This window comes from Diaphorina citri, unplaced genomic scaffold (assembly GCF_000475195.1).
Source record: "Diaphorina citri unplaced genomic scaffold, Diaci psyllid genome assembly version 1.1 scaffold682, whole genome shotgun sequence".
In the NCBI taxonomy this organism is placed as follows: domain Eukaryota; kingdom Metazoa; phylum Arthropoda; class Insecta; order Hemiptera; family Psyllidae; genus Diaphorina; species Diaphorina citri.
The window spans coordinates 1-18,290 of record NW_007378115.1 but is presented as its reverse complement, the minus strand read 5'-3'; the positions used below and the strand labels follow the sequence as shown (position 1 = coordinate 18,290).

At 38.6% G+C, this 18,290-nt stretch overlaps 1 protein-coding gene and 1 long non-coding RNA gene across 2 annotated transcripts; both read left to right on the top strand.

Moving 5' to 3' along the window:
• Positions 1-1,665: 1,665 nt before the first annotated feature.
• LOC113468253 lies at positions 1,666-3,065 on the top strand. Its single transcript, XR_003392079.1, has 2 exons — positions 1,666-1,959; positions 3,000-3,065. It is a non-coding gene; the product is annotated as an uncharacterized LOC113468253 (long non-coding RNA).
• A 521-nt stretch (positions 3,066-3,586) lies between these two features.
• On the top strand, positions 3,587-6,539 carry LOC103511159 (probable serine/threonine-protein kinase DDB_G0268642). The gene is made up of 4 exons (XM_026825013.1): positions 3,587-3,796; positions 5,459-5,577; positions 6,032-6,271; positions 6,381-6,539. Exons 2-3 carry the CDS (start codon positions 5,476-5,478, stop codon positions 6,242-6,244), a joined length of 315 nt encoding a protein of 104 aa, XP_026680814.1. The 5' UTR covers positions 3,587-3,796; positions 5,459-5,475; the 3' UTR covers positions 6,245-6,271; positions 6,381-6,539.
• The last annotated feature ends 11,751 nt before the right edge of the window (positions 6,540-18,290 follow it).

The window sequence follows — 18,290 nt, the reverse complement described above, 5'->3', positions numbered from 1 at the left end:
TCCAACTCCCTGTGCCGCCTTGACTATTGTAAACAGGAGAACAGGTGGGTGGGAGAAGCAAGGAGTGTAAAGGTAGAAACACACCGAGAATTAATTTGAATTTATTTATTTTAAAGTGCATACAATACAGGTAATTGACAAAGTATAATGGCAACACCCTATTACATTATAGATACTGCACCCTATTACATTATAGACACTTTTTTGGTAGAGCGCGGTAGAGGTAGAGCGCGACGACATATATTAAGGAGTGTAAAGGTAGAAACACACTATCATCACGTTACTTCACGTGATGTTATAGTAGTGTGGCTGTCCTGAATGAAATTACCTACAATATTATAAGAAATGAAGAAAACTTTCAACTAATCTTTCCTTGCTTTCATCCGAGCTTCAATGTGACCGCCTCCAACTCCCTGTGCCGCCTTGACTATTGTAAACAGGAGAACAGGTGGGTGGGAGAGTTAAGGAGTGTAAAGGTAGAAACACACCATCATCACGTTACTTCACGTGATGTTATAGTGTTGTGGCTGTCCTGAATGAAATTACATACAATATTATAAGAAATGAAGAAAACTTTGAACTAAATCTTTCTGACTTCACGTGACGTGACGTGACAACTTTTAACTGACTTCACGTGACGTGACGTGACGTGATGGTAGTGTGTCCACCTCAATAGCCCTCTGCCCCGCCAAGTACAAAAAAAGTTAAAAATTAGCTGGGTGAAAAAGTCATATATTTATGAGCCTAGTTAACCTTGAATTTAGAAGTTAGTGCATTTTCAGAGTAAAAAAGAAATTCTAGGGAATTTATGGCATCAGTAATTTTTTAGGCTCTTAATAATGCCGTGATATACTACAACATTGAAAAGCAATGCCTTAGATGACATGTAAGCGCTAGGTCTCGGCTTCGATTCCCTCCCAGGGCGAACTTAACATAAAACTGTTCTTCTGTGAACTTTTAGTGTCTCCCGCGGCTGTTCTACTATCTAACCTCTTCTGGGTCTTCAACATAGCAACGAGTGTCCATGATAAAGTAATGGTGGATTTCACCAACCTTCTTTCCAGCCTCAAACAACCCGTTAGCTTAACAGCCCTGTTAATCCAATACAAATTAAATGGAACTTAACTGGCTGTTAGCTTAACAGGTGTTCTAATGACAGAATAAATATTGGTGAAATCCAAAACATAAGTCTAATTAAAATAAAACTGGTTTTTCTTTCACAGAGGTTTCTTCATCGCCCTGTTCAAGCACACGTTGTCTGTCGGGAATCATGAATGCTATCGCACTGCTTTGGAACTGTGCAAGGTTCTTAAATCGACCCATTTACCAATCTAGAAAGTGGCATTCGCCTGTGTCAAGGGAATGATCAAAAAGCTGGTTAAAAGTAGTTATGTTAAAGTCCCCTACAGGGGAAAAAAAGAAGGTAGGTATTCAGGTACAGGTACCTAGATACGCCATTATCGTATTGTGAAAAGTACTTGCATTGTAAAAGTAGGTACGTAGGTACCTAGAGTGAAGGTCATTGACCCGTAGAAAAAATCTGGATCGTTTGAAATCCGCGTAGCGCATCGTGTGAAACGTTCCTTATTTTGTAAACAAACAATGACCCGCGAATTTTCAAAATGTTCACTTTGAAATTTTTCATATGAAAAGTGTGTGGTTCGCTGGTTTGGTTTTCATTCTTCCTTTTCCAGATAAAGAACCCACAACCCAAGGTCTCTGTCAGTTTTTTCCAATTTGAACCTTAGGAGTATTTTAGTATCTTGTTTTCCTATCAGCCAAACCAGTATTCATTTCAGTAAAAACATAGATAACAATGGCATTGGAATGTGGTATCTGTTCAAAACTGCTTGTTTGAAATTTTCTTTAGAAAATGACCTAGACGTTAAGGAGGTGATTCCAACCCTTGGATCCATTTCTCCATGCTTTTGGAAACTTGCTGATTTCTCTATCCTAAAGGTAGGTGAGACAATGAACTGTTTGAATTGGCACAAATATTGTATGAGAGGCTAATTAACTTATTACCAAAAGTTAATCTTAAATTTCACTTGTCTTTTTTTTAATGGCATGTACTGTGATGGGACTTGGTAGACCTGTGCATGAGCTCTACACGCCCTACACTTGAATTTAGACCACGCTACGCCACTGGAATTGGCACAAATATTGTATGAGAGGCTAATTAACTTATTACCAAAAGTTAAACTTAAATTTCACTTGTCTTTTTTTTTTATAGGTTTTCCTGAGGGAACCGTAATTGCTAAGGTCCTATTGTCCCAAAATCAAAGAGAGAAGAAGGATAGAAAAGGAGAAAGCTAGCTGTTCCAAGAACAAACCTTGTCTGTTTAGAATAAAATCTGCCCCAGACAGAAATGATAGGTTTTCCTGAGGGAACCGTAATTGCTAAGGTCCTATTGTCCCAAAATCAAAGAGAGAAGAAGGATAGAAAAGGAGAAAGCTAGCCGTTCCAAGAACAAACCTTGTCTGTTTAGAATAAAATCTGCCCCAGACAGAAATTGAACCCACAGCCTAGCCCTTACAAGGCAGATGTGCTACCAACCAAGCTAACTAGGCTGGCTATTTACTTGTCTTGGCTATTCACTTGTCTTTAAGCCAATGCTTGTATCCAAAATATATCGCTAATTAAGTTGTTACCAAAAGTTAAACTTAAATTTCACTTGTCTTTTTTTTATATATATATATAGGTTTTCTTGAGGGAACTGCATGTAATTGCTAAGGTCCTATTGTCCCAAAATCAAAGAGAGAAGAAGGATAGAAAAGGAGAAAGATAGCTGTTCCTAGAACAAACCTTGTCTGTTTAGAATAAAATCTGCCCCGGACAGAAATTGAACCCACAGCCTAGCCCTTACAACGCAGATGTGCTACCAACCAAGCTAACTAGGCTGGCTATTTACTTGTCTTGGCTATTCACTTGTCTTTAAGCCAATGCTTGTATCCAAAATATATCTCTGATCACTCTTATGTAATTTCTGTTATTCCAGACAGCCTCAGATACAAGAGCTACTGTGTGATGTGAGACAATATGAATGAGTTAGATACAGTCCAGCTTGATGAAGATTCTAGTGAAGGAGGTAAGTCTTTGCCTCTCTGTTTCTTTATTAATTTATTTATTTTTTATTTTATTATTATTATTTTATGGGAAAGATAGATTCATTATTAACAGAGGCTGGTTAGGGTTAGCTGTTCTCCTCCCTGTTTATAGTCCCACAGCCAGACGCTAGTATTCTCTCTGTTTAACGTCCCCTAGCCAGGCAGATCTGGAGGTTGGTGGTTCGAGTCCAAGTCAAGTCATAAAATTTAGCGTAGTGTATTAAGCAGGGAACGACTTGAGGAACTGCCAGCTTGCTAGGCTGGTTAGGGTTAGCTGTTCTCCTCCCTGTTTATAGTCCCACAGCCAGACGCTAGTCTTCTCTCGTTTAACGTCCCCTAGCCAGACAGATCTGGAGGTTGGTGGTTCGAGTCCAAGTCAAGTCATAAAATTTAGCGTAGTGTATTAAGCAGGGAACGAAATTTGTGAAAAGCATTTATGCTCAACACAATTGAAATTCCTTTTTCTCTCCACAGCCATCCAACATCTTCGTATCTCACGACTTGAAGTCGGTACAGGTGGGTGACTTTGGTCTGGCATGCTGTCTCCTACCTCACTCTCCTCATCAGGAGGGGCACTCGGTTATACCTGTACCACCCCGGTCTGATCATCCCCTGGGTACGCGCCTGTATGCCGCCCCTGAACAACTACATGGCCTGTGTGACCCCAAGAGTGATGTGTATAGCTTAGGTAAGTTAACCTGCCCATCCTGCCTTGCCCACAACTCCTTTATCAACTACATGGCCTGTGTGACCCCAAGAGTGATGTGTATAGCTTAGGTGAGTTAACCTGCCCATCCTGCCTTGCCCATAACTCCTTTATTACCAATCAGATCCGAGTATGTAAGGCCAGCCTTTCACTATCAGCTAAACCTGACAGGTACACCTGATCAGGTCTACCTGATAGTGTGTGTACTCATCAGGTTTCAGGTAGACCTGACGGGCGGACCTTTTCAGCCGTACCTGTCAGGTCTACCTGATAGTGTGTGTGCTCATTACGTATCAGGTAGACCTGATCAGGTGTACCTGTCAGGTCTAGTTGTAGATACGTGGAAAATGATCCTGTTAAACAGAAACACTTATTTATGGGTAAGTTATGATGAAACAAATAGACAAACTGAAGGGGGAAAAAAATCAGAGTAAACTTGAAAATTCACTTTGTTCTTTTTTTTCTACTCTTACTTTTTGGTTGGGTGAATTGCTTACATTACTTGAGGGAGTTGAGGGTGACTACTTACTGTTTCAGCCGTGGAAGTCGTCTCTCAAAGCATTCAATTTTCCAGACCAGTTTCCGATCTGGACCAGACAATCCCCCCCCAGGACCAGCACCAGACTGGATCCAGACCAGACAATATGACAACAGTGGTTTCCATGGATGCAAGAAAAACTTTTTCCCGTCATGGATTTTTGATTTTTTCCATTGTTGTAATTTTGTTGTTGATTGATTTTCACACATCTTGTGCATTTTCTACAAAGCTTATCCCCTTGGACTTGGATATGGTTTTCATTGCATAAATAAGAAAGTTTATATCAGATCCGAGTATGTAAGGCCAGCCTTTCACTATCAGCTAAACCTGACAGTTACACCTGATCAGGTCTACCTGATAGTGTGTGTACTCATCAGGTTTCAGGTAGACCTGACGGGCGGACCTTTTGAGCCGTACCTACCTGATCAGGTCTACCTGATAGTGTGTGTGCTCATTAGGTATCAGTAGGTAAACCTGATCAGGTGTACCTGTCAGGTCTACGGGACTTTTCAGTCCTATTCGGCAGGACATTGGTGCATATCCAATAGCCCTCGTGACAATTTGCCTGCCTCCTCATTCATATTAACTTCACCTAAACTGAGTGTTTATCTCTGTTAGGAGTAGGAGGTAGTGCCTGATTGTATTCTTGTAATTTATGTCTACTATTTTTTGTTAGGATATGTCTAGTAATTGTAGATGTGCTGTAGGAACATAACACTTACTAATAGGTGCTTAGTTTTGAAATGCCTAGAGGTTTGTTTACCTAATGATTTCTTAGTACAGGTATATATATTTTTTTTTTCAGTCATTTGTGATAAACTCCATGAGTTGCGTCTCCTAGGCAAATCCTACAAGTTAGAGGAGCTACAATATCTACGAGAACTTTTCAGTCCTATTCGGCAGGACATTGGTGCATATCCAATAGCCCTCGTGACAATTTGCCTGCCTCCTCATTCATATTAACTTCACTTAAACTGAGTGTTTATCTCTGTTAGGAGTAGGAGGAGTAGGTAGTGACTGATTGTATTCTTGTGATTTATGTCTACTATTTTTTGTTAGGATATGTCTAGTAATTGTAGATGTATTATGCCCGTTTTGGATTACAGGTATAGTTCTATTCGAAATGCTCATCAACTTCAGCACAGACATGGAGAAAAGTAAGGAGATCACCAAACTCAAAATGGGACACATGCCGCCCCGAATTTCCTCCAAGTATCCTCACTTCGTAAGTCAAAATCAGTCCTCCGTGGCCGAGTGGGTATCACACTAGGCTTGCACTCCGGAGGTCCCAACTCTGTCCACAATTTGTGACCTACTTCTTCTGAAGATGTTTCGACATCATTCTAGTACATACCTATGTCACACTAGGCTTGCACTCCGGAGGTCCCAACTCTGTCCACAATTTGTGACCTACTTCTTCTGAAGATGTTTCGACATCATTCTAGTACCTATGTTATCAAGAAGGTTTCTATTGGCTAAATTCCGAGTTCGAGTCTCAATTGAGAAAAGAAAAAAAGTGAGGTTTGATTATGGAAAAACCTTTTCTAATTTCCTCTGTTTTGTAAAATATGTTAAAATTTGAAAAATCAATATGAAATTATTATTATTATTTTTTTTATTGCAATGAATTGAGGTATTAACACAATATGTAAATATTCGAATCTCGATTTTTGTTCCAGGCCAAAATCATTTCAAAGTTACTGGATGTTAATCCGAAGCATCGGCCATCCGCTAGTCAAATTCTTCTTTATTTGGATGAGCGGAAACGACTCAGTTCTGAAGATGATAAAGATGGTATCATTGATGAACTCAAACTAGATCTGGCTAAGAAGAATGAGGAGATAGAAAAACTGCACAGCATTATACAACAATTGAAACAGAATGCCAGCTGACCTTCCCTGTGTTATAGAGTTATGAAAATTGAAATCAGTAATAGTAATTTTCTTTACGTACGTAATTACAATACAAGGTCCCAAGAAATAAAAACAGAATGCCAGCTGACCTTCCCTGTGTTATAGAGTTATGAAAATTGAAATCAGAAATAGTAATTTTCTTTACGTACGTAATTACAATACAAGGTCCCAAGAAATAAAGATTAATCGAGGTTTCTTCTCAACCCCGAAATTTAAAGTTGCAGAAATAACCATTTTATAATAACTTTTATTTTGATAAATAATATATCTATTGCAAAAAAAAAGAAAGAAAGAAAAGAAACTAATTTAGGTACTTCTCAGTCTGGCAGGATAAACAAGGTATATTCTAATATATGCTGTTTCTCGGAAAATCATGTAGGTAGGTACCTATACCCGGTATTATCTGCTTATGGTATGTAGCTACTAGGTACCTATATCTACTTATATAACAGAATGCCAGCTGACCTTCCCTGTGTTATAGAGTTATGAAAATTGAAATCAGAAATAGTAATTTTCTTTACGTACGTAATTACAATTTACAATACAAGGTCCCAAGAAATAAAGATTAATCGAGGTTTCTTCTCAACCCCGAAATTTAAAGTTGCAGAAATTAACATTTTATAATAACTTTTATTTTGATAAATAATATCTATTGAAAAAAAAAAATAAAGAAAGAAAAGAAACTAATTTAGGTACTTCTCAGTCTGGCAGGATAAACAAGGTATATTCTAATATACCTTGCTGTTTTTACAGAAAATTATGTAGGTAGGTACCCGGTATTATCTGCTTATGGTATGTACTATTTAGCTACTAGGTACCTATATCTACTTATATTTATATATAATTCATGTACTTAATACTAATGCCGCTACTTTAGTTCTATGAACTTACTGCCTCGCATTAAATTTCAAGTATGCTTAATAGAAAGATTAGAAAGCGTTGTTTCTTTATTTCTCCTCATTATTATCAACAGGTTGTAAATAAGACGTAAGGAGGCGTCCAAAACGGAGAACCGACCATCAACCAATCCCCGAATTCGCGAAAAAATAGCAAAATGCTCATTCCCGGAAATTCGGCTGTAACTAGATCAGTCCGCGGACTGGATTTATGCAAAATTTAAATTGCCGAAATCAGCCAATGAGCAACAAGAGAAAGAAGGCTAAACTGCTCACTCCGCGGAGTGGAGAACCTGAAATTCCTTGAGCATTTTTCAAAACGCACAATCCGTGATCTGGCACTTCTTATTTCCACTCCGCTGAGTGAGCAGTTTATTCTTTAATCTCATGATGCTCTATGGCCGATTTTGGCAATTTAACTTTTGCATAAATCCAGTCCGCGGACTGAGCTATTTACAGTTGCTCAATAATTGCAGAATTTCGGGGAATGAGCATTTTGCATTTTTTATTCCCCGGAGTGATCTTAATTACCTCAATAAATGGACGAGTTATAGCAAATTAAAAATGAAAAAATCCTTAAGGGTGTCGATAACTGGGTGTTTTACCTTAATGCCCGCCACTCACCCTCAGCGCGTCGAAACGTAAGTATGTGGCGGAAACAAGTCCTAAGTCTCTCAGACCGTCTGACAGACCTACCAGTATGTCTCAAGCTTTTTTCGCCACATTCGGTCTAATATCATACCAACCTCCCGCTTGATGAGCTTAAAATACTACCTATGCCTCGGTGGGGATACGATCCTACGACCTTCTGCTTACGAAGCAATACGCCACAGGAATCTTTACACCGTTGTGTTACAATTGCCAGAAGAGAAGAAAGAAAGAAAGATAGCATGTTTTCGCTTTTTCTTCTAAATATTTTCTTAGTGAAAATATAGGGAAGGAGGAGAGGAAGTTTTTTTTTTTTTTTTTTTTTTTTTTTTTTTTTTTTTTTTTTTTTTTTTTTTCTCTCTCAGTCCATTGGTTGAAGTAGATTCTACAGTTTCCTTACTTACAGCGGTCTTGGATTTTTTCGTGGAGGCTACTTCTCTATGTCCCTACCTATATCTAACTAGGTATAGCATAAATGCTGAGGCACTTGTGTAAAGTATCTTCAAGTTAGAAGAGAGAAGAGAAGAAAGAAAGAAAGATAGCATGTTTTCGCTTTTTCTTCTAAATATTTTCTTAGTGAAAATATAGGGAAGGAGGAGAGGAAAGAAGAAGAAAAGGAACAGGTGGGAAAAGAGGAGAAGAGGAAAGAGAAGAAGAAGAGGAGAGGGGCTAGGGTTAACTTAAACCCAAGTTAGGAGGTAGGGAGGAGACTAATGATTCCTAGGTCATTTCGTAAAACCAGACAGAAAGAGGAAGAAATAATGAGCTAACCCTAACCAGCCTAGCTGGCAGTTTTTCAAAGGGTTCTCTCTGCTTTAAAGAACAAGCACAAGGCCTTATGATGCAATGGTTGACTGAGGTTCAGGACGAGCCAATTAAACATGGCTAGAGACCATCACCTCGGTGTATGACTGATATAAAAAGACATGTCTTCTTTATTCTGCCATCACCATTCGGCGAATAATAAATATTTATTTATTTTCCAGGACTGGGTAACTCTGTATATTCAGATGCAGCTATGTCAGATCACACTGAAGCAATGGCTAAGTTGTAGCACTTACAATGCTGAACAACTGAGTTATGATAAACAAGTGATGTACATATTCAGACAAATAGTCCAAGGCTTGGAATATATCCATTCCCAGGGAATAGTTCACCATGATATCAAGGTAAATATAAACACAAATACCTATGTAACCATATTAAAAGACAAATCTTACACAAGTATGTGTAAGATTTGTCTTTCAATATGGATTGTTATAAGTTAGCTTGGTTAGTAGCGCATCTGCCTTGTAGGCGCTACGCCGCAGTTTCGATTCCCTGAACAGTTAATGTTCGTTCTCGGAATGGCTGGTTTTCTCCTATGCTGTCTTCCTTCTCGGTTTCGGGACGATAAGATCTTGGCAGTTACAATTCCACTATCAAACCTCTAAAAAAAAAAAATAATAATAATAAATAAGTACCTACGTATGGTTAACACAGTTTAGTCTTTTTTTTTTAACCAACTTTTATTCTGTCCCTTTCCTCAACCAACCTCAGTGGTGTAGTGGTTAGCGCGGTGGACTTCGGATCTGTTGTTGTTGTTGTTGTTGTTGTTGTTGTTGTTGTTGTTGTTGTTGTTGTAGCGGCTTTAGCTTTCGCCGAATGACGATAGCAGATTAAGAAAAGATGTCTTTTTGTGGCTATCAGGGTGGTTCTTAGAAAAGTTGGCATTGGAAAACCATAGTGGGAGAAACACTCTCATAGAGAACACCATCCCATCTTTGATTTTTCCACCCAGGATGGTTTTTCTCTTCAAATTTTTCTTCTATGAATGCCACACCAACCGACATACTCACTCATGGTCGTTGGTGTGGCTAAAATTTGCAGAACTCAAGATAGAAGATGGGATCATCTTTAGATCCAATCAAGTCTGTAATCTTCAATTTTGCAGAGCCCAAGATAAGCTCATTCAGCCCAAGACAAGCTCATTCAGAAAGTCAGACATTGTCCTTAACTATCTGCAGAAAAGAACGTTGTACTTACAAGAAAATATTTTGTAAACTACACCATCATCTCTTTTCAGTTTACAGTACTTATTTCAGGGAGAGTTTGATAATATAATACCTAATTATGTACTTACTACTTGCATACTAGTTATCAAAGTACCTAACTACCTACATACTTGCAATATGTTCTTGTTTTTGTTGATATTGTTTTTTCATTTCCAATTCATTCAAACAAATCAAACAATATCTAAACTACACCATCATCTCTTTTCAGTTTACAGTACTTATTTCAGGGAGAGTTTGATAATATAATACCTAATTATGTACTTACTACTTACATATACTAGTTATCAAAGTACCTACCTAACTACCTACATACTTGTAATATGTTCTTGTTTTTGTTGATATTGTTTTCCCATTTCCAATTCATTCAAACAAATCAAAGAAAAGTTTGTGTTTGTGAAGATAATTTCGCTGATGTGTACAGATTTGAGATTTCATCGGGGAGTTTTTTTGCGTTGCTTTTTGTTTTTTCTTTTTTGGAGAAATAAGTATGGAGGTTATCTGAGCTCACAGAACAGCTGTTGCTACACACGACACCAACCCCTTCAGTTTTCATGACGAAACCTCAAGTTTGTGTTTGTGAAGATAATTTCGCTGATGTGTACAGATTTGAGATTTCATCGGGGAGTTTTTTTGCGTTGCTTTTTGTTTTTCTCTTTTGGAGAAATAAGTATGGAGGTTATCTGAGCTCACAGAACAGCTGTTGCTCCACACGACACCAACCCCTTCAGTTTTCATGACGAAACCTGTCTTTCGTAATCACCCTCTCCCCTTCTTCTTCTCCTCCATGTTACTTTCCTTTGATTTTTCCAGTGCCGAATAAGGGCGAACTGTCATCTTTCTTTACCGAGGATAACTCATCTATTGGTAGTAGAAAAGGTGAGACCAAAAAATGGGAATCGCTCAGTTTCTGGGACCCCGAATTTGAGCTTGTGACGTAAATTGATCTTTTAAATTCCTGCAACAAATTTAATCAAAATCGGACCAGGCAATCACGAGTTAGGTACCTATAGCGGAACAAACAAACATTTGAACCAAATGCAAAACTCTCGAGTTAAAACGTAGACCTCACTGTTGGTCTGTTATTTCTCTCATCAATTATGTACTGAATTTCCTAAATGTATGAGTATGCCAATAGAGATGTCTGAAAGGCTGTGAAATATCAGACACACGTTTTCTCCTGACAGTTCTTCCCTCTGACGAAACCTGTCTTTCATAATCACCCTCTCCCCTTCTTCTTCTCCTCCATGTTACTTTCCTTTGATTTTTCCAGTGCCGAATAAGGGTGAACTGTCATCTTTCTTTACCGAAGTAACTCACATCTATTGGTAGTAGAAAAGGTGAGACCAAAACATGGGAACCGCTCAGTTCTGGGACCCCAAATTGGACTTGTGACGTGAATTGATCTTTTAAATTCCTGCAACAAATTTCATCAAAATCGGACCAGGCAATCACGAGTTAGGTACCTATAGCGGAACAAACAAACATTTAAACCAAATGCAAAACTCTGGAGTTAAAACGTAGACTGTAGACCTCACTGTCGGTCTGTCATTTCTGTCGTCAATTATGTACTTACTGAATTTCCTAAAGGTATGAATGAGTATGCCAATAGATGTCTGAAAGGCTGTGAAATATCAGACACACGTTTTCGCCTGACAGTTCTTCCCTCTCCCCCCTCCTCCGTTCACTAATACAGAGATCTTCCCTCTCTCACCCCCCCCTCCGCTCACTAATACAGAGATGAATGTGGTGAAAAATCACACATTACAATATTTACAATGTTGTCAGTTGTCACGCCGTGGCACGTTGCCAGCTTGATGATAAGGATCGGCGCGTTATCACAAAGGAGTCGTGAAAGGAGATGGTCCCGACATTGAAGGAATGTTGAATAGCATTTTATTTATGCCTACCTAATGCCCGCCACTCACCCTCAGACCGTCTGAAAGACCGCGTTTTCAGAGACTTGGGTCTGTCAGACTGTCGGAAAATGTGTGGCGGAAACAGACTTAATGCCCGCCACTCACCCTCAGCGCGTCGAAACGTATGTGGCGGAAACAAGTCCTAAGTCTCTCAGACCGTCTGACAGACTATTCTAGTAACTCATGGACTATTTTGTATGTGGCTAAATTTAGTTTTTATTGTGTTTAAAGCTTTTCTGTTTGTCTCTCTTGTTCTATGGATGTGATTTCTCTCCCTATACATTCTGAGACATACCTACCAGTATGTCTCAAGCTTTTTTCGCCACATTCGGTCTATTATCATACCAACCTCCCGCTTGATGAGCTTAAAATACTACCTATGCCTCGGTGGGGATACGATCCTACGACCTTCCGCTTACGAAGCAATACGCCACAGGAATCTTTACACCGTTGTGTTACAATTGCACAAGTTCCTTTTCATAAGCAAATAGAAGACGTGAGGTATGTTGTCAGATTTGCTGAGTAATTAACTAGTAAGATTGGAAGTGCAATTTATTTTCGTCTTGTCACAGAAGGGAAGACGTGAGGTATGTTGTCAGATTTGCTGAGTAATTAACTAGTAAGATTGGAAGTGCAATTTATTTTCGTCTTGTCACAGAAGGGGAGTAGGTGGGTACCCGCATCTCAGGACAAAACTCATTTCGTTATATTTGTTTATGAGATTTGGTTCTATTTATGAGCTGTGCTCACCACTGTTCTGTTCCTGTGCAATTCTGCAGATTTATGCACCAACATATTAAACTGTTTATGAGATTTGGTTCTATTTATGAGCTGTGCTCACCACTGTTTTGTTCCTGTGCAATTCTGCAGATTTATGCACCAACATATGTTTATGAGATTTGGTTCTATTTATGAGCTGTGCTCACCACTGTTTTGTTCCTGTGCAATTCTGCAGATTTATGCACCAACATATTACTTAAACAAATATTTGCAATCTCTTGTCTGACAGGAATAATTTTATTCCCTCACCTCACTCTTCAGTTCTGACTCAGGGCATGAAAAACTGATCGTCAAAATTTGTTTTTTTATGCTGAAGATGGGTAAGTAAGTACCTACTTGGTTAAAGAAGTAAATATGTAAGTGATCAAGTATTACTTGTATGTAGTTACCGAAATCGAACTAAGTATAACCTTTCAAAAGTTACCTAGGTACATATCATAGAAAAACAAAAGACAATGTAAAAGTAGGCAAGTAAGTAATACTTAAAAATACCTACTTACTTATCGAGTTCAAACTTGAAACTCACGTTATTCTTGACCTCAGATTTGGATTTTTCCCAACTTTTTACATAGGAATCGACCATTTATTTATAATTTTTACCCATTTGCAACTCCTCCATTGCTGAATTTCGGGGAATGAGCATTTTGCATTTTTTATTCCGCGGAGTGATCTATTTTTTCGCTCATTGAGCGAATTCGGGGATTGAGATACACTATTAAGATTGTGGGTTCGACTCCTGCACTTTATCCTTAAAAGATAAGGTTCGTTCTCGGAACGGCTGACTTTCTTCTATCCTGTACTCCTCTCTTCGGTTTTGTAACGACAAGACCTCCCTATCTAAGGTCTGTTTTTCATTCCTACGCCGCATCGATGCGGCGTTCACTCTGCGTCAGGAGTGGGGGTAAAATGTGGAAATTCAACAAACCTGACGACATCTAGTGGAGAAATTACGAAACATTTTTTTCATTTCCCTCAATACAATTACAATATGGCGGAACCTGAAGCTACTCGAGACTCGCATCAGGGATTTAAGACGCAGCGTTGACGCTAAAGTAGGGGAAGTGGAATGAAAAACACGCGTCGGGTTCGCATCGCACCCACGTCGGAATGAAAAACAGACTACTAATCAACCCTACAAAATCCCGCTCCAAAAACTACCCTTTTTCAGACACGACATCTGGCAACAACTGAGGAGGAACCGGGAACTAGCGAAACGGCAACGTTGGATTTCAGTTTTCGTTTGTACGTTGAAGTGAGAGGTTGTCCGTTCGTTTCGTTCTCTTGCATCGTAATTTTTTGTCTTTCTCGGCTTTTTTTCGTATTCTTACGACTAATTTTCATGTTCTCTTATTATTTAATCGTTTTAATAATAACAAAGATTCATTCCCTTAATTATTTTAATTTTCCTTGAGGTAATAAAGAAAAATACATTTTCCAAACAAAATGGCCTTAGCCTTTATCGTTGTTTCAAACAGCCTAATCTCAAAATCTAACTTTTAGCTTTCAAATCAAATAAATCGAAAAATAGATAAATTTTATCTAACTTTTTGAAAACCAATAAAATTTATAAATTAAACCTATCGAATTCTCCTAATTTGGTACTTTTACCTACATGTTAATCTAGGTATTTCACCTTTGCAAAACTTTTGTTGACAAAAAATGGCCACAACCGCGTGGTCAGTCAATTTTTGTTGTGCTGTAAGTAAAGTCAATTTTGTAGTGTTGTAAGTCAATTCCAGTCGACAATTTGGATGTTGAGCTTTTGAAGTTTATAAGTACCTATTTCTAGTTTTATCTTGATCAGAAGTCTGTTTCCAGATAGACCAGGCGAAGGACATCAGGGATTTTGATCTTCAAAAATCAGGTAAGGAATCCTGCAGGATCAGCCTGACAAAAGACAAACTGACAGTATAAAACACATATCCTACCCTTTGAATTCTCTCATGCTATCAGGGTGGTTCTTAGAAAAGTTGGCATTGGAAAACCATAGTGGGAGAAACACTCTCATAGAGAACACCATCCCATCTTTGATTTTTCCACCCAGGATGGTTTTTCTCTTCAAATTTTTCTTCTATGAATGCCACACCAACCGACATACTCACTCATGGTCGTTGGTGTGGCTAAAATTTGCAGAACTCAAGATAGAAGATGGGATCATCTTTAGATCCAATCAAGTCTGTAATCTTCAATTTTGCAGAGCCCAAGATAAGCTCATTCAGCCCAAGACAAGCTCATTCAGAAAGTCAGACATTGTCCTTAACTATCTGCAGAAAAGAACGTTGTACTTACAAGAAAATATTTTGTAAACTACACCATCATCTCTTTTCAGTTTACAGTACTTATTTCAGGGAGAGTTTGATAATATAATACCTAATTATGTACTTACTACTTACATATACTAGTTATCAAAGTACCTACCTAACTACCTACATACTTGTAATATGTTCTTGTTTTTGTTGATATTGTTTTCCCATTTCCAATTCATTCAAACAAATCAAAGAATAATAGACCCACCACGCCGGTTTCAAATCTTTGTTCATTAACGCCTGAAATTCAATCCTAATGTCTACAAAATGAGTGTAAACTGAGATTTTCAAGAAGTTTTGAATGGTTTTTAATGGTCTCCCCAAACCCAGATGGTTTTACAAAACACTGTGCAATGTAAATATTGCATAGTTTACGTTTATGACATACGCTGGATTCATTCTCCTTTTGCCTTGTTCTCTTTAAACTCTAAACCCATGTGCTTTACTTTTTCTACCGCTCTAACCCCAATTTATTTGAGAAACATCAGAGGGGTCGTCCTACTGCTCCCCTCTCTGGCTCGGTTTTATATTTTTTTATTTTTTCCCAGTTCTTTTGTGTCCTTTTTAGCAGAAGGTAAAATGTGTTCAGTATGCAGATTTGAACACGGTCTCGAAGTTATAACGTTATTTTTACCGCGCTATTGGAAAATTGTAATCGTTGCTTATCTTCCATAGCGCGTTTCTCAATGTTCACATTGAGCTGAGCTTCTTACTTTTTCCCAGTTCTTTTGTGTCCTTTTTAGCAGAAGGTAAAATGTGTTCAGTATGCAGATTTGAACACGGTCTCGAAGTTATAATGTTATTTTTACCGCGCTATTGGGCAATTGTAATCGTTGCTTTTCTTCCATAACGCGTTTCTCAATGTTCACATTGAGCTGAGCTTCCTATGAATTCACTCCAGTTGAGCAAAGGCCAGCGAGGCTATGAATTGAACGAGAGAGTCGACTATCGATGGACTTTTTCTACCTAATTAAGTACCTAGTCGTACTTAAGTATTTATTATTATTTGGTATTTTATTATCCGTTATCTCTACATATTACCTAACATCCTAACAATGTGAAAGCGCACGGCTGTTATACTAAAGACAGATCCAGACAACTGGTTAGGTATACAGATACACAAAGGAGAGCGGGAGGCTGAGCTTTCTATGAATTCACTCCAGTTGAGCAAAGGCCAGCGAGGCTATGAATTGAACGAGAGAGTCGACTATCGATGGACTTTTTCTACCTAATTAAGTACCTAGTCGTACTTAAGTATTTATTATTATTTGGTATTTTATTATCCGTTATCTCTACATATTACCTAACATCCTAACAATGTGAAAGCGCACGGCTGTTATACTAAAGACTAAAGGAAGATCCAGACAACTGGTTAGGTATACAGATACACAAAGGAGAGCGGGATATTTCACAGATCTCAGATGAAAAGATCATAATAATGCAGTATGAAGTAAAACTGTACCTCTCCATCATTCCATGTCCATGCTCCCCTTCTTCTTCTCCTCCATGTTACTTTCCTTTGATTTTTCCAGTGCCGAATAAGGGCGAACTGTCATCTTTCTTTACCGAGGATTACTCATCTATTGGTAGTAGAAAAGTTGAGACCAAAAAATGGGAATCGCTCAGTTTCTGGGACCCCGAATTGGACTTGTGACGTGAATTGATCTTTTAATTTAAGTAAATTCCTGCAACAAATTTCATCAAAATCGGACCAGGCAATCACGAGTTAGGTACCTCTAGCGGAACAAACAAACATTTAAACCAAATGCAAAACTCTCGAGTTAAAACGTAGACCTCACTGTTGGTCTGTCATTTCTCTCGTCAATTATGTAATGAATTTCCTAAAGGTATGAGTATGCCAATAGAGAAGTCTGAAAGGCTGTGAAATATCAGACACACGTTTTCTCCGGACAGTTCTGTCCTTAACTATCTGCAGAAAAGAACGTTGTACTTACAAGAAAATATTTTGTAAACTACACCATCATCTCTTTTCAGTTTACAGTACCTATTTCAGGGAGATTTTGATAATATAATACCTAATTACTTATGTACTCACTACTTGCATACTAGTTATCGAAGTACCTATAACTACCTACATACTTGCAATATGTTCTTGTTTCTCGAGTTAAAACGTAGACCTCACTGTTGGTCTGTTATTTCTCTCATCAATTATGTACTGAATTTCCTAAATGTATGAGTATGCCAATAGAGATGTCTGAAAGGCTGTGAAATATCAGACACACGTTTTCTCCTGACAGTTCTTCCCTCTCCCCCCTGCTCCGTTTACTAATACAGAGATCTTCCCTCTCTCACCCCCCCCTCCGCTCACTAATACAGAGATGAATGTGGTGAAAAATCACACATTACAATATTTACAATGTTGTCAGTTGTCACGCCGTGGCATGTTGCCAGCTTGATGAGCAGTGTCGAGAGAGAGGAAAAAGGGATCAAGTTGAAAAGTCGCTAAAGAGAGATAAAATATTTGGCGAGGAACTTTCAGAATCCTTCTCCTCCTGTTCTTCTTCTTTTCGTCCTCCGCCTCCTCTTTTTTTTCTCTTCTATTTTTCTTCCTCCTCTCCTTTTCTTCATATTTTGCCTCCTCCTTCTCTTCCTTTTCCTCCCCTCCTCGTCCTACTCCTTCCATCAAACATAGCCCCCATCATTTAATCTCCCAGTCAGCACTGATCTAAGTTAAATGTACGCAATATGCAGATTATATTATGTGCCCCTGAAGACTTTTTAAATTGGACATTGCGTAAACGTAAAGAATTATTATAGTGCATATTTTATGCAAGGATAGAGATTTTTTAAAATGAGGGTGGGGGTTGAAAAGTGCTTTGTTGAGAGAGGGAGTGGGAGGGAGGGGGGAGACGGAGGGAGAGAGTGGGAGGTAGAAAGGGTGAGAGAGAAAAAGGAAGAGATTCTCTTATCTTTTTCTTTCACTTCCCCCCTCTTTTTCTCTTTCTCTCCCTCTCTCTTTCTCATTTCCCTCTCTCCATCTCTGTCTCTCTCTCTCTCCGCTCTCACCTCTCTTTGTCTTCCTCAAGTGTCTCCTATAAAAGCAGAGTTTTCTCTCTAGGAAAGGGTGTTAGGGTGTTAATACGTAAGGCGGGGTAGTAAAGAATCTCAAAACGCAACACTTAGCATGTAAGATTGGGTGCCAACGACTTTACCCTACCCTAAATACAATGTAAAATGTCTAAATAATTGCCATCTTTTGTGCGGGGCTTATTGTTTCAGTGAAGGCACTTGAAGCCTTTAAACGCGCTAAGTACAATATAAGTACCTAGGATGGTGTACATTCCATGTGTGAATATATTCTCCGCGCCCGGGGGATGTGTTATTGTGTTGTTCACGGAAATGGATGGGTTTGTTTAGAGGTTCAGACAAATGCTCCGATGGGCTAGGGTCGTAAATTATGGCGA